The sequence below is a fragment of the Erythrolamprus reginae genome, chromosome 3, assembly GCF_031021105.1.
Source record: "Erythrolamprus reginae isolate rEryReg1 chromosome 3, rEryReg1.hap1, whole genome shotgun sequence".
Lineage (NCBI taxonomy): Eukaryota > Metazoa > Chordata > Lepidosauria > Squamata > Dipsadidae > Erythrolamprus > Erythrolamprus reginae.
Genome location: NC_091952.1, coordinates 248,576,068 through 248,591,931, shown reverse-complemented (window position 1 = coordinate 248,591,931; position 15,864 = coordinate 248,576,068). Strand labels below are relative to the sequence as shown.

Genomic DNA, 15,864 nt, shown 5'->3' with positions numbered 1-15,864 from the left:
CTCTGGGGGGAGCTGATTCTAGAGGGCTGGGGCCCCCACAGAGAAGGCTCTTCCCCTAGGTCTCACCAAGTGATGGGACCTGGAGAAGGCCAACTAACCGGTCGTTGGGACTCATGCGGCAGGAAGAGGTCCCGCAAGTAATCTGGTCTGATGCCATGTAGGGCTTTATAGGTCATAACCAACTCTTTGAATTGCGCCTGGAAACCAATCAGCAACCAATGCAGTCCACGGAGTCCTGGGGAAACATGGTCATGCCTGGGAAGGTCCAAGACCACTCGCATAGCTGCGTTTTGCACAATAGCCCCATGTAGAGAGCATTGCCCAAGGAGCTGCTGATACAGTTCTACAGAGGAATCACTGAGTCTGTCCTCTACATCTCTATAACTGTCTGGTTTGGTGCTGCAACCTAACAGGACCGACACAGACTTCAGAGGATAATCAGAAAAAAACAATTGCTGCCAACCTACCTTCCATTGAGGACTTGTATACTGCATGAGTCAAAAAGAGGGTGAGGAAAATATTTACTGACCCCTCGCATCCTGGACACAAACTGTTTCAACTCCTACCCTCAAAACATCGCTACAGAGCATTGCACACCAAGACAACTAGAACAGTTCTTTTCTCCGAACACCATCACTCTACTAAACAAATAATTCCCTCAACACTGTCAGACTTTTTACCAAATCTGCACTTCTATTTCTACTAGTTTTTCTCATCATTCCTATCATCCTTTTCCTCCCACTTAGGACTGTATGACTGTTACTTGTTGCTTGTATCCTAAGATTTCTATTAATATTGTTTTTTCATTGCTTATTTGACCCCTACGTTGTACCACATGATTCTTGACAAATGTCTCTTTTTCTTTTATGTACACTGAGAGCATAGGCACCAATACAAATTCCTTGTGTGTCCAATCACATTTGGCCAATAAAATTCTATTCTATTCTAGAGAGCATTGCAGTAGTCGAACATCGAGGTGATAAGGACGTGAGTGACTGTGAGTAAAGACTCCATTGTCCGAATAGGGCCGCAACTGGTGCACCAGGCGAACCTGGGTAAACACCCCTCCCTCTTCCTGTAATTGTGATGCAAGGATTAGAGAGTGTAATTCTAACACAAATGTTTTTCTGCAACACCAAGAGTCAAAAGCATGTTAATTGCTGTTGTTTCTGCCTGTCTGGCAGATCGCTCACATTTGTGAAGCCAAACAGATGCACCCTTATCAGAAAATGAATTCCTTAATTTTTTGAGTCATTCAGCACATGGTCAAGGGAACTTCGATATAACTCCATTTGAGCGTAAGCTTGCTCAGAAAGATTGGTGTAAAATCTTAATGAACTTAAAACTATATGGATCAGCATCTTTATTGGCTAACTTCACTTACTGTATTAGCATTTTCTTCTTAAAACTTCACATCAGCCTGTTGTCAGGCCTGGAAACCATCATGGGCCTTGGATCTGCCACATTTAATGCTGGGAGTGGGGATTGAGTGAGTGAGGAGACAGTCAAAATAACATTCCTTTCTCTGGGAGTTAAGGCCACTCTGCCCTGCACCTGGAGGGGTGTTCCTGGGAGGCATCTCCAGATGGGACAGTGCATTGATTGGACAACAACAACAACAACAACAACAACAATAATAATAATTTATTAGATTTGTATGCCGCCCCTCTCCGAAGACTCGGGGCGGCTCACAACAGTGATAAAAACAGTATAACAATGGGACAAATCTAATAATAAAATATATAAAAACCCCAATAATTAAAAAACATACAGCACATACACACCAAACATGAAATATAATAAGCCTGGGGGAGATGTCTTAGTTCCCCCATGCCTGGCGATATAGGTGGGTCTTGAGTAACTTGCGAAAGACAAGGAGGGTGGGGGCCGTTTTAATCTCCAGGGGGAAGTTGATTCCAGAGGGCCGGGGCCACCACAGAGAAGGCTCTTCCCCTGGGGCCCGCCAAACGACATTGTTTGGTCGACGGGACCCGGAGAAGGCCAACTCTGTGGGACCTTATCGGCGGCTGGGATTCGTGCGGTAGAAGGCGGTTCTGGAGGTATTCTGGTCCAATGCCATGTAGGGCTTTAAAGGTGATGAATATGTGGGTGTTGGGGCAGAGGGGCTTGAACTTTCTTTAGGGTGTGGAAAATTGGAAGCTTTAAGATTCGGGTTTTCCCAGATGTGACAATTATGTAATCTCTAATAAGATGGAACTTTGAGGAACACCTCAAGCCTCGGAGTTTTCTTTTGTTGGAACTGTTTCCATTCTCCAGTAGGACTCTAGCATTATAAAGGGCCAAACTTGAAGGCCATAGGCATCTTTTCTTCCATAATGAAAGGAGATTGATGGTTTTGTTCCCAGCAACCCTCTTAGGCCATTCCGGGATCTCGGTTCTTTTCCCGACAACTTTTAAGGCTTTATTTATGTAGTTTGGGAGAAGCAAAAATAATACAGTATCTCGGGCCACCGTTGTCTGCTCAGCATATCTCTAAGTAAAGGTCTATTACCTAAGGACATCCTCTTTTACTCTAACTGGAGAGCCATGATTAGCTTTGTCTTGAATGCCTCCTTAAATTCTCTGCCCTGCAAAAATACAGTGGCTGTTTCTATTCTGCTCTGCCAGCAGACTAATTCATGTAGAACATCTGACAGTAGGATGGTTGAAAGACAATGAGGGGAGTTTAAAGCGTTTAAGTCATGCTTGGGGGTGGGGGGATCAAACCTAAGAGTAACTACCAGAGGGTTGCATTCAGCTCTTGCAAACTGAATGTATTTTACTATTTATAGAAAACTCAATTTCCCCCATTTTTGTGCAACTATTTATACATGGCTTCCATTAAACTTTGGTTTTGGATATCTGCTTGTGAATCTCTAGATTCTAGCCTTTGGAGCCTAGAGAGGGTGAAACCTGAGTTTACTGGTCCTACTAGAAGTTGGGAAACAGGCTATTTCCAGCCTCCAGAGGGCCTGGGGTGGCAGGCAGGGGAAGCTGTTTTTGCCCTCCCCAGGCATTGAATTATGGGTGTGGGCACTCGTGCATGTACAATAGCACAGGTACCCATGCTCTTTCGGCACCCGAGCAAAAAAAAGGTTCGCCATCACCGGTACAGGTTCTCCTGTTTGTGCAGAGGACTGGACTAGACGACCTCCAAGGTCCTTCATTTTATTCTAAGTTTGAAGTTGTCAAGGTTGAACAATTCCGATGTACGTTGGTATGATTCTATGCAAAGTAAACAGACTGCTGCAAAAAACCCCAAACCTTTTTATCTTTTCCTTTCTGTCTATTACCCCCTAGTGGTTTTTGCATTCAGAAAACCAGCAGTTTAACATTTGAATCATGGATATTTTATCGTTTTTAAGTTGTGCTAAGCAAATGCATCTTTTTGCAATGGGTTTACACCGTAACTAGCAAAATCAAATTTGGTATTTCTTACATGTGATGGCCCATGCTTGCTTTCCCCAATAATATTTACTGCTGAATATACTCCTATCCTACATCGAAACTCGTTACATTATTTGTGGGCACCATGAACAAAAATCATAGTAAAACAAGTTGTATTCAATACTGTCCACCAAGAACTACTTCTAGAAAAATGAAGCCGTATTCAAGTATCAATCAATGCTTAAGTAAATATGAATGCCCTATATGTCTCACCCATTTATGGTAATGTGTAACTATATCAGTTCTTAAATTTACAGGCGACCTCTCAAATCATATCACTATTTGTGTAGTTTATGACTAAAGTATCAAAAAACCAATTATTTTCTCAATGCACATCAGTCTTGAGAGATAAGACTACACGAGGAACGCAGCCAGATAAGCGAATTTAACTTCACTATAAGGTTACATTAAAGTCTGAAAAGTACAATTCCTCCCCCACACACAACACAACTCCAAGACAATAGAGAGGGAGTCCCTTCCAATTTGCTTGTCCACCCATATACCTGCCACAGACTCAGCTACCTTCTATCACTCTGTCCCTTTGGAATAAAAAGCTAAACAACTCTATGTTTGTAAGGTCAATAATCTGTGTGATATGTTTTGATATATCTGTTTCTTTGCTTTGGCAACTTTAAAATGTGTTGTGGTTAGCTCTGGCCCAGCTCCTGCCCCAAGGAATGTGCAGGTGGATGTGGGGGAGACATCCACATGCCACAGGCCTGTTTTGCTCCCGATGGAATCTGCCGACGAAGCCTCCTCTAACCAAGGAAGCGTGAGTGACAGGGAAGAGGGGAGTTTGGCAGACAGCCCAGGAGGAGATCAATCATCTGTATCATCCTTGGATTCTGAACAAGAATTAATGACACATCCACGCATGCATAGAGTGATGCATAGGAGACAACTACTGAAGGATTATTACAAGAGAAAATGAGGCCACCTGTGGTTGGGTGGGGCTCCAGTAATTAGGACTGCTGCTATAAATAGCAGCGTGTGGGTTTGGCCGTTGTGGAAGAGTATCTGATCGCAGTTCTTCAGGAATCGTGTGTTGCTGTTTTCTGGACTTTGTTGATTTTTCACGCCTTTGAAACCAAAGCAAAGTGTGTGTGTATGTTTCACTTCGTGGAAGAAGAAGGGCTGTGACGTTTCTTCACAGCTGCAAGCTAAGTACTTAATGACTGATAAGGGACTTATACAAACTACCATGTTGTTTTGGGATGAGTGCTCTTTGCAATACAAAAAGAGTGCTTCTTTTATTTTGAATTTTGTGATAAAGAACATTGTTTTGAATTTTCAAACGTGTGTGTGTGTCTGAAATTTGTACCCTTGAATTTTCGGGAGGCTCCCACCAGAGAGCCCGGCAGATCAAAAATGTTTGGACCCCAACTCCCAGAATTTTCCAGGCTGCTTGTCCAAGTTGAGAAAAAAACACTCTTGCTGGTCAGATTGTAAGTAGCCCTTGGTGTCCTCAGGGCTTGGTTGCATTTACGTTGCAGATGTTTCAATACCCAACTAGGGTAAATAAACAGTGTTTTCAAGTGTGGTGTTCGCTCCTCATTTATACACAATAGCTTGCCCTGCCAGCAGTGGATGGGAGGTGTGGTTTTCTTGATGACCTCTAGATTAGAATATTGTTTTCTGCCAGATTGTTTGCCTTGCATTAATTCCATTTTATCTGGCTGTTGGTTGCTGGAGATCAGTTCATATCTTCTCCTTAGACTCAGGGCGGCTTACAACATGTTAGCAATAGCACTTTTTAACAGAGCCAGCATATTGCCCCCACAATCCGGGTCCTCATTTTACCCACCTCGGAAGGATGGAAGGCTGAGTCAACCTTGAGCCGGTGATGAGATTTGAACTGCTGACCTGCAGATCTACAGTCAGTTTCAGTGGCCTGCAGTACAGCACTCTACCTGCTGCACCACCCCGGCTCTTTACCGTTTAAATGTGGTTTATCTCTATTAATGGACGATTTGTCTAATCCCAAACTTCCAGGAATTCCCTAGTACCTAGCTTGGTCCAGGAGCTCATAATTTTCCAGTTGAAATTATGGTGAACTCTATCCATAAATTGTGAGATTGAGAAGTTTTCATCATCTCTTCGGACTGCTAGCTGGAGTTCATAGATGTGCTCTGTTAGTCTTCTGCCTATTTGTCCTATATAGTGGCTGTTATAGATCAGATTCTAGCCCACACTGCTGAAATCGGTCCATGTTTCTGTAGAACTGACCACAATGAAAACAGATGTTTTTTAAGACTGGCTGCTGCATCATTTCAGGCAGATCACTTGCCCAAAGGATTCACATGGAATGATTAAAATCAGAAGTATTTGCTCTGCTATGGGACCATTCTAGGAAAAGTGCATTTCTTCTTTAAATATTGATTCATTCCCATGACATTAATCTTTCATATAAATTGTCTGAATTTTTTTTCAGATTTTCATTTTAAAATATTTTCTAAATAGCAGATACTTGCTATAACTTCTCAAATTTATCTCATCTAATATTTTTGCCCTGATGGAAAGCACCCATTTTGCTTCTCTTGGATATTTAATAGGCAGGACATATAATTATTTAAAACCAACCACCTATTTTAAAAATCAGTTATGTCCCTGATTTCTTTAAAAGGACAATTCAGCTAAGACAGCTGGGTTATGGCGCTGCTTTTATGTGCATCCTTATTCTATATCTGGAATATTTATTTATTTATTGGATTTGTATGCCGCCCCTCTCCGCAGACTCGGGGCGGCTAACAGCAGTAATAAAACAGTATATGACAATAATCCAATACTAAAAACAGTTAAAAACCCATTATATAAAAACCAATCATACATACAGACATACCATGCATAAAATTGTAAAGGCCTAGGGGGAAAGTGTATCTCAATTCCCCCATGCCTGGCGGCAGCGGTGGATTTTAAGCAGCTTACGAAAGGCAAGGAGGGGGGGGGGCAATTCTAATCTCTGGGGGGAGTTGGTTCCAGAGGGCCGGGGCCACCACAGAGAAGGCTCTTCCCTTGGGTCCCGCCAAGCGACATTGTCATTTTTCTGTTTCCTTTTATTTATTTTTTATTATCCCCTCAGACAAACCCCTTATTTCATACAAATGTGCAGCATAGAGATATGGGGACAATTTAGATATTATACAGAACTTTCGCTAAACAAGAGGTTCACTGCTTTTCCCTCATGTAAATTTTTCAATCCAATAACTAAATTTCAGAAATTTGTCAAAAGCCATCTCATAAGCGCACAATTTTAAAGATAATATGAACTCCATTCCTTTTGATTCTGCATGTTAATATTTGGTTAGGGTTATGTAGGTTAATATATTTAATATACGACTCAAGAATACTATGGAACTGGACAACCTTAGAAGCCATATAATAAAAAATTGAGATAGTACATTTGAGACTACAAGTGCTTCCTTACATTAGGCGAAACCTCAGCAATTTATTATAGCAAACCTGTTCCTGCAGACACTTAAGACAAATTAACACTGCAGAGCTTTCTATGGTTTAAGATTATCTACAGTATAAAGATACATAACCTTTGACAGCAGTTTAAATGCTGGCTATCAGCCCATTCCCAAAGAGGTCATTCTCAATCTGAATTAATAAGCATCTCACCAAAGATGAAAGTTAAACCCCAAGATTGATGTTCAAGTATGCATCACTTAAAACAAAGTGGTCTGGGAACTTAAACACAGAATGCAAATTATTAACCATAGCATAACGTTCAATCGTCCAATTCATTCAGCAACAGGATATGGTAATGCTAAAAACTATAATTACAAAGTGGTTTTATGGGAATATCGGTATTTTGTGACTTAAATATTTAAACGGCGCCTTCTAAAGTATTCCAACATCTCTTCTAACTGGAAATATTTTGATTATACTCATTTCATTATTCAGATTTCAAAAACAAAACGGCATGGTACCAAATTTCAAAATCTGAGTGTTTCCATCTCTGCAAGACTTAAAATTGAGCCAGCAAATGCCCAAACAGAAGGTAGAGAATAATGTTTTCTCATCGTTTACTCCCCAGATTAAATTACCCAAGAATCCTGCTGAACATTTAAGGATTCCCTAATGATGATTGCTAGTGAGTATTTCTGGATATACTGTATATTACTTATATTATTTATTCATCATTGGGGAGGGGGGGAGTTTAATATCTCCTTCTAGTATTTTTTTACACTCTACACAAATAAAAAATTTAACCAAAAATCCTGGCTTTGTGCTCCTTTATATATTCTCTTGTGCAAGAATATTTAAAAGCATTTTAAATATTGCATTCTTGAATGAGCAGAATGAAAGTTCTACCAATCAATATTAGACAAGCTGGATTGTCAGAAGTAAACCTGCAGGGCGGTGTTACCTTTTAAGGAAACAATTCAACAAGTTCTTCACCCCTAAAATAACACCAGTAATGTCCAGAATATTTAAAAAGCAGTCCGTTAGAAAATTTATTCTGATGTTTCCTTCCATCTAAAGCTGTGATCAAGTACCAGAGATTGAACATGAAGCTCCCTCTGCAGTGTCAAAATAGGACTACGGAGCAAAACAGACTTCAGTTTTCGCTGCCTGCCTGATTTATGAAGTTAAACTCTGTAAATAAGCTATTCTGACATAAGAATTTGTTTATTTGTTTATTTGTTTGTTTATTTATTTATTAGATTTGCATGCCACCCCTCTCCGCAGACTTGGGGCGGCTAACAACAATAAAAAAGACAATGTAAACAAATCTAATATTAAAAATAATCTAAAAAACCCCAATTTAAAGAACCAATCATACATACAAACATACCATGTATAAATTCTATAAGCCTAGGGGGAAGGGAAAATTTCAATTCCCCCATGCCTGATGACAGAGGTGGGTTTTGAGGAGCTTACGAAAGGCAAGGAGGGTGGGGCAACTCTGATATCTGGGGAGAGTTGGTTCCAGAGGGCTGGGGCCGCCACAGAGAAAGCTCTTCCCCTGGGTCCCGCCAGACGACATTGTTTAGTCGATGGGACCCGGAGAAGGCCAACTCTGTGGGACCTAACTGGTCGCTGAGATTCGTGCGGCAGAAGGCGGTCCCGGAGATATTCTGGTCCGATGCCATGAAGGGCTTTATAGGTCATAACCAACACTTTGAATACTTCAATACTACACCTAAACAAGTCCTGTTTGTAATGCAAACGACACTGAACCCACCCATCCCAAAAAAAATGTCTAGTGCTTTATGCTTCCAAATATGTATTAACTCCAGCGGCAGTCCACAGACCCAATTTCAACAATACTCAATACAGTATTTGCTACCAAAACTTCAAGCATCAGATTACATAAGACAAGCATCTCTTGGAGGGCTCTCGTACATTTAACAGCCCCTATTCAGGCATCCCAAAACACACAAAAGCATCCCACTAAGAGCGACACTGAGTTTTGTATAGTGATGAACTGTTCTTAGAATTCCTCCAACTATCACTAGATTGATAAGGAGATGCCCTAAATAAAAATAACTGCCGAGAGGAAGCTTATAAACGTTGATGCCATCTCGTGTGTTAAAGATGCAGTAACAAGTGTTTTGAAGACTGCTTGAGGGTAAAATTAGCATTTCTCACCTGTTAAGTCAATAAACTGAGTTTGTTTTAATGGGACCATGGAAACAGGACACCACCTATCGCAGACTCCCTCGGCAACCGAGTGCCTACCTGCTGATTATTAAAAGCACCATCTGTTGTTTTCAGTTTGCCAGATAGCAAACGCCAGGCTAACCTTACATTTAAGAGACATCGTTTCACATGATTAGTCGCAAAGAACATCAAGTTCTCTTCGGAAGGAAATAAATTTGCAGGGCAGCCAGAAATGAGAACACAAAATTCCAATGTTTGTGGAGGGGGGCGGGGAATAAAACAAGCCATTTATAAGAGGACTGGTTTTTCAAAGATCAGTCCTTCCAGGCTGCAAAAGATGCCACAATGATTAACTTGAAGGAGACTGATTATGTCGTGGAATACACAGCCACAAAACAAAAGCTATTAACACGGAAGCCAGTCAATACCATGGATTCTTTACTCGTCCTTGCAGTTAAGCTGAAAACAGGACGCCCTTTTCCTCCCCACTTCCTGCCCCGAAGGGTAGACACGTTTCCTGGTAGTACAGTGTTCCCTCGATTTCGCGGGTTCGAACTTCGCGAATAGCCTATACCACAGTTTTTCAAAAAATATTAATTAAAAAATACTTCGCTGTTTTTTTCCTATACCACGGTTTTTCCCACCCAATGACATCATATGCCATCGCCAAACTAATAATTTTTGCAAATAAATAGCAAAAATAATAATTATTGTTAATAAATAATTTTGTTTATAAATATCAGGATCACTAAGTGTCTTATTCAATGGTGAGTACCAGTAATAATGGTGAGTAAATGGTTGTTAAGGGAATGGGAAATGGTAATTTAGGGGTTTAGAATAGAATAGAATTTTTATTGGCCAAGTGTGATTGGACACACAAGGAATTTGTCTTGGTGCATATGCTCTCAACGTACATAAAATAAAATATACATTTGTCAAGAATCATGTGGTACAACACTTAATGATTGTCATAGGGGTCAAATAAGCAATGAAGAAGTGTTAAGGGAAGGCTTGTGATACTGTCCATAGCCAAAAATGGTGTATTTACTTCCGCATCTCTACTTCGTGGAAATTCGACTTTCGCGGGCGGTCTTGGAACGCATCCCCCGCGGAAATTGAGGGAACACTGTAGAGCAATCCATGCCAAAAGAAGGCATTCAATTGAGAGTTGCATAATTACAACACTTCCATTTCTACACACCTGGAGCTTTTAGGACTTCCACCCCATAGAAATTAGAATTGTCTCAGACATACAAGGCAACCACCAGGAGGGAAGAATTCCTGTGATTCAGCTGCTTGAATTTTAAGGGCAAACAATCTTCACTTGGCCTTTTTGCTTCCAGATCCACAACTCGCAACACCCCTTTCCATTCACATCCCGGACTCCAGTTTTCCTGGGGAAAAAAACCCTTCGTGTGCCCCCCATTTGCCTTTAAAGCCTCTATGCCCGATTTCCACAAAGCCCTCCCTGCATCAAGGCACACCGATATCAAGAAAACCATCCTTTTAGTAAACCCACAATCAGCGGACTCTTCCTAAGAAATGGGTTGCATCACTTGTAGCCAGAAGGGAACTTCTCAAACGGTGAGGGCTAAAAAGTCCAGAATGAGGAATCCATGTTGCTCTTCTGAGCTGGCTTATTTTCTTGCAGATGGACATTTAATTACCCAATCTACGTATCCCCACCAGTGCTAGTCAAGCAAGCTCAAACAGCACCAAGGACCCCTCCTCATGTCAAGTTGCATTACAAATATCCTTTTACTAATAAAATCCAGAGTGCCTTTGCTTTAGCCTGCTCCACCCGATTTTTAAGGGGCTCTTGTGTGATTTTCCCATTATAGTGCAGCCTCAATTCAGAGAATAACCCTGACCGACTCTCTATGGACCACTTTTCCTAAGCAGCCATTCTGGAGTTGAGCAAAAGTCACATTTCCAGTCTAAAGTGGCCTATGGGAGCCATCCCCCCCCCCCCCGGGAGCCACCCCCCCCCCCCCAATCTTCAATCCTACAGGCAACTTCCAGTTTGAAAGTCTCTCTTTCTCCTAACTCCAGCATTGGAGTTACTAGCAAGGTCGGCCCATGAATGTATGGGATGGCTACCATTATTTTAAACTGATTTTTTAAATATATATTGATCCACGTTGATTTGTGGAGCCGCCCTGACTCCCTAGAGAAATGGGCGGCATAGGAAGATGGATGGATGGGTAGATAGATAGATAGAGAATTTGTCAGAAAAAAATAAACAGGAAAACAAGCAGCCCCCCAAAAGGAGGAGGCTGGGATTAAAGGAGACCCAATTCTGTCCTCTTCCACTCAAGTGGCACCTGACAAAGGCGAGAGACAGGAGGACCCCCAAATTCACTATACACCCTCACCACCTTCTTTTTTTGGGGGGTGGGGTTAAAAGGGAGGCACCTGGAACTGCCCCCATCCATCTCCAGCTACATCGCATTTCTGTCGTAACTCGCCCAGAGTCCTTAGGCATATACAGTAAATTAAATAAATAAATTCCACCCTAGGGTCCATCTGCCGGGCAACGCAGTGGAGTTTTGTGGGGGGGGGGGTTTGGAAAGGAGCCGGTCGGCTACTCCTCCTTTTTAAAAACCTATTTCAATTGCTTTTAACTGTTGGATTTGAACTGTTTTGACAGGGTTTTAATATTACTTCGCATGCGTTATTCTTTGGGGTTTGTAATCCGCCCAGAGTCCCTTGGGAGATGAGCGGCATACAAATATCCAAATAAATAAACAAACAAAACCCAAAAAACAAAATTGAGGGGGGGTGTCACTTCTGCAAAGGCCAACCCATTTAGCCAAAGCAGCCACCCACCCCCACCCCCAATTTTATCTACCATCTATCTATCTATCTATCTATCTATCTATCTATCTATCTATCCTATCTATCTGATCTATCTATCTGATCTATCTACCTATCTATTTTATGTTCTATCTGTTCTATCTATCTGTTCTATCTGTCTGTTCTATCTATCTATCTATCTATCTATCTATCTATCTGTCTATCTATCTATCTATCTATCATCCACAGTAACTGAATTTAAACATGCCTGGGATAAACATATATCCATTGTAAGATAAAATACAGGAAATAGTATAAGGGCAGACTAGGTGGACCATGAGGTCTTTTTCTGCCGTCAGTCTTCTGTGTTTCTATCTATCTATCTGATCTACTACTTATCTATTTTATCTGTTCTATCTATCTGATCTATCTACCTATCTATCTGTTTTATCTGTTCCATCTATCCATCCATCTATTCCCGGGGGGACCTCGAGTTTTAAGGAACGCCGCTTTAATCCAACCGTTTTTGTTTGTTTTTTTAAAAAGGAGGGGGGGAGAAACCGAGTCGACGTGTGTTTGCACCCCAGCCGGCATTCACACGAGCGAGGCGTGCAACCCGTGTTATAGATCGGTTTCTCCACCACCACCAGCAGCAGCAGCCTTTTCCCGCTTTCCGGGCTGGAGCTTCCGTACAAGGCAATGTACAAAGCGGCGCCTCCGCCCCACCGGACCGGCCTCGTTTTGCGGCGCGCCCCCCCCCCCCCCACAAAGGGACCGTTAAGAGCCACGCAGACGCTGCCCCCCTCCCCGCGCACCTTGGTTGACCAGCCGCAGCGCGTGGGTGAAGGAAGGATCCAGGGAGTCCTTCTCCGCCATCAACTCGGGCAGGTACTTTTCCTCCATGGCCGGCCCGCCTGCCCTGCTGGGGGGGCGACCACCGGACCTAACTCTCGCTTCGGCACGCCGGGCAGGGAAGGAAGCAAGCCAAGCCGGCCGCACAGACGGTAAAAAATCCTCCTGGAGGAAACGAGGCGGTCCCGCTTTTCCGCCTTTAATGCCGCCGGACGAAACAACAAGCGCGCGTCGTCCCAGAGGCCAAAGGATCCAAAGGAGCACGACGCCCGTCAGTGATCGCCACAACACTGCCCCCTCCGGCGGCAAACCGCGACTGAGCGTGCCGAAGAGCGGAACTCGCCTTTAAATAGTCGGCTCCGCGGCCACGCCCCCCTCCGCTCCTCGCGCGGCCACGCCGCGCCCCTCCCCCACCCTTCCAACGCCCGAGCCCGGCCCCTTTCCGCCCGCCTCCCTTTGTTAGCCATTGGCTACGGAAAGAGCGTTGTGACGCCGGGAGGCATAGCTTCCCTCCACCACACACACACACTGTGTGATTGGCAGCTGTTTTTTCCTCCCCGCCTTCCTATTCGCGAATGTTAAAAGAAAGGGGGGGGGTTGACTCACGGCCACGCCCCTCGCGTCGGAGAGCCGCGCGCCAAGAAGAGAGAGAGAGGTAACTAGTGCGCACTCCGAAAAAGCCGTTAGGGGCCGCGTGGCCGACGGCCGGGCGCGCGCTGAATGGTCTGAGGCGGATGGCGGTACCTGCGGGTGTTCGAACCCCCGTTGGCCGCGCGCCTGGTTAAATGTTTGTGCAAAACCCCTTAAGCACTAATAATATTTTTTTTATTTTTAAAAAAAATTACAGAATGATATCCTATTTCTTTCCCTACAGGCTTCCTAGTCGATGAATGAACTCTCCCAAAGTGAGGATTTAAAACTCCAAATGGCCGCTAGGGGGCAGCAATGCTGGGTTTCTCTGTTTCTTCTTTCTGCTGCCCCCTGGTGGATGCTTTAGGTTTTGCGTTCCACGAGGCTCCCCCAATGATTGCAGCTGAATCTAGGCCTTTTGAATATACAATTTCTATAATTCCCAAAGTGGATTATTGGGATTTTTTTTATCGGTATAAGATTTTTTAAAAAATTTCTCCACCATAAAATAAAACAATATAAACACAACAACGCTTAAAAACAATCCTATATAAACTTTTCTCATTACTCCCTCAATGGCGGCTCTTATCTCTCCTCGTCTAAAATTTTCTATTAATTTTATACAGTCAATTCTTTAAAATCTAAATAAAAATTATTGGGATTTAGGGCCGTCTTTGGGAATAAATTATTGAGGATCAAAAATTCGAAATGTTTCTTCCAGTGATTATTTATTTTGTCAAGTACTTAATGGTGGCAGACATAGATCTAATAATATTTATATACATTATTACAGAAGGAAGTGGAGGAGGACATTGAAGGGAGCAGATGGACATAAAGATAACAGAAAAGCAAGCAAGTAGGATGCTTGGCTGCATAGCTAGAGGTATAACAAGCAGGAAGAGGGAGATTATGATCCCGCTATATAGAATGCTGGTGAGACCACATTTGGAATACTGTGTTCAGTTCTGGAGACCTCACCTACAAAAAGATATTGACAGAATTGAACGGGTCCAAAGACGGACTACAAGAATGTCGGAAGGTCTTAAGCATAAAACGTATCAGGAAAGACTTCATGAACTCAATCTGTATACCGTAGTCTGGAGGACAGAAGGGAAAGGGGGGACATGATCGAAACATTTAAATATGTTAAAGGGTTAAATAAGGTCCAGGCGGGAAGTGTTTTTAATAGGAAAGTGAACACAAGAACAAGGGGACACAATCTGAAGTTAGTTGGGGGAAAGATCAAAAGCAACATGAGAAAATATTATTTTACTGAAAGAGTAGTAGATCCTTGGAACAAACTTCCAGCAGATGTGGTAGATAAATCCACAGTAACTGAATTTAAACATGCCTGGGATAAACATATATCCATTGTAAGATAAAATACAGGAAATGGTATAAGGGCAGACTAGATGGACCATGAGGTCTTTTTCTGCCGTCAGACTTCTATGTTTCTATGTTTCTATCAAAAAATTGAAATGTTTCTTCCAGTGATTGATTGATTGATTGATTGATTGATTGATTTATTTATTTATTTATTTATTTATTTATTTATTTAGTCAAGTACTTATTGGTGGCAGACAAAGATATAATAATATTTATATACATGATTACAGAAGGAAGTGGAGGAGGACATTGAAGGAAGCAGATGGACATAAAGATAACACAAAAGCAAGCATGAATCCCCCCCCCTTTCTGTAAAGGAGAAGGAGTTGAAAGTTTTTTCCCTCACAACTTATATCTATACTGTCCATGTTTTCTTGGAAAAAATAAAGCTTAAACAGAAGCAAAACTGAAAGAGCTCCATAAGTATAAAAGAAATGTTCAACCAGATATTACACTGAATGGGGGGGGGGGATAGGTTGTCCACCTCTTGAGTTCTACCCAAGAACCTGAGATTGGCAGATGTTATTGTCGGACGGTGTTAAAGATATACTTGCAGGATGTAAGCTGTTCCAAGCCATTTGCAATTGACGGCTGGAATTTTGTCAATGTCGGTGGTGTTCAAATAGTGCTCCAGATGTTTTGGGATTTGGTCTACAGTAGTCCCTCGCTATACCGCGCTTCACCTACTGCGGCTTCACTTCATCGCGGGTTTCTGAGGAAGTCGATTGGCAGATTTAAACAGCCCGCCGAACTTGATCGGCAGGTTTTTCAAAAAAAACAAACATCTAAAATTGTAAATACTGTATTTAAATACTGTATCTAAAATAAATACTGTGTGGGAAGGGTTTATAAACACTTAAAACAATGAAAACTTACCAAACAATTACAATATAAATACTTAAATAAGTACTATCAGTCAATAAATTCCCCATCGCGGATTTCACCTATCGCGGCCAGGTCTGGAACGTAACACCAGCGATAGGTGAGGGACTACTGTACATCTGTCTGCAGGTTTTTGTATTTTGTGATTTTTCTTCAGGGTGTGTTTTTTTGGTTTGTTTGTCTTCTGCTGCCTCCAAATACAACCTCCACTTTCCAGAGGGTCGTTGGTTTATGGAATTCACTTCCAGAAGAGGTTGTGAT

At 42.3% G+C, this 15,864-nt stretch overlaps 1 protein-coding gene across 3 annotated transcripts in view; it reads right to left on the bottom strand.

Moving 5' to 3' along the window:
- The window catches only part of KHDRBS3 (KH RNA binding domain containing, signal transduction associated 3), a 188,714-nt gene extending 175,691 nt beyond the window's left edge, over window positions 1–13,023 (bottom strand). For 2 of the 3 annotated variants that reach the window (XR_011558764.1, XR_011558765.1), the window contains exon 1: window positions 12,669–13,023. Coding sequence is in view for 1 of the 3 variants with exons in the window: in XM_070748332.1 (XP_070604433.1) it covers window positions 12,669–12,756 (88 nt within the window). In the remaining 2 variants the exon portion in view is untranslated. The remainder of the gene's footprint in view (window positions 1–12,668) is intronic. The other variant, XM_070748332.1, reaches the window with a different exon arrangement.
- Window positions 13,024–15,864: the final 2,841 nt, after the last annotated feature.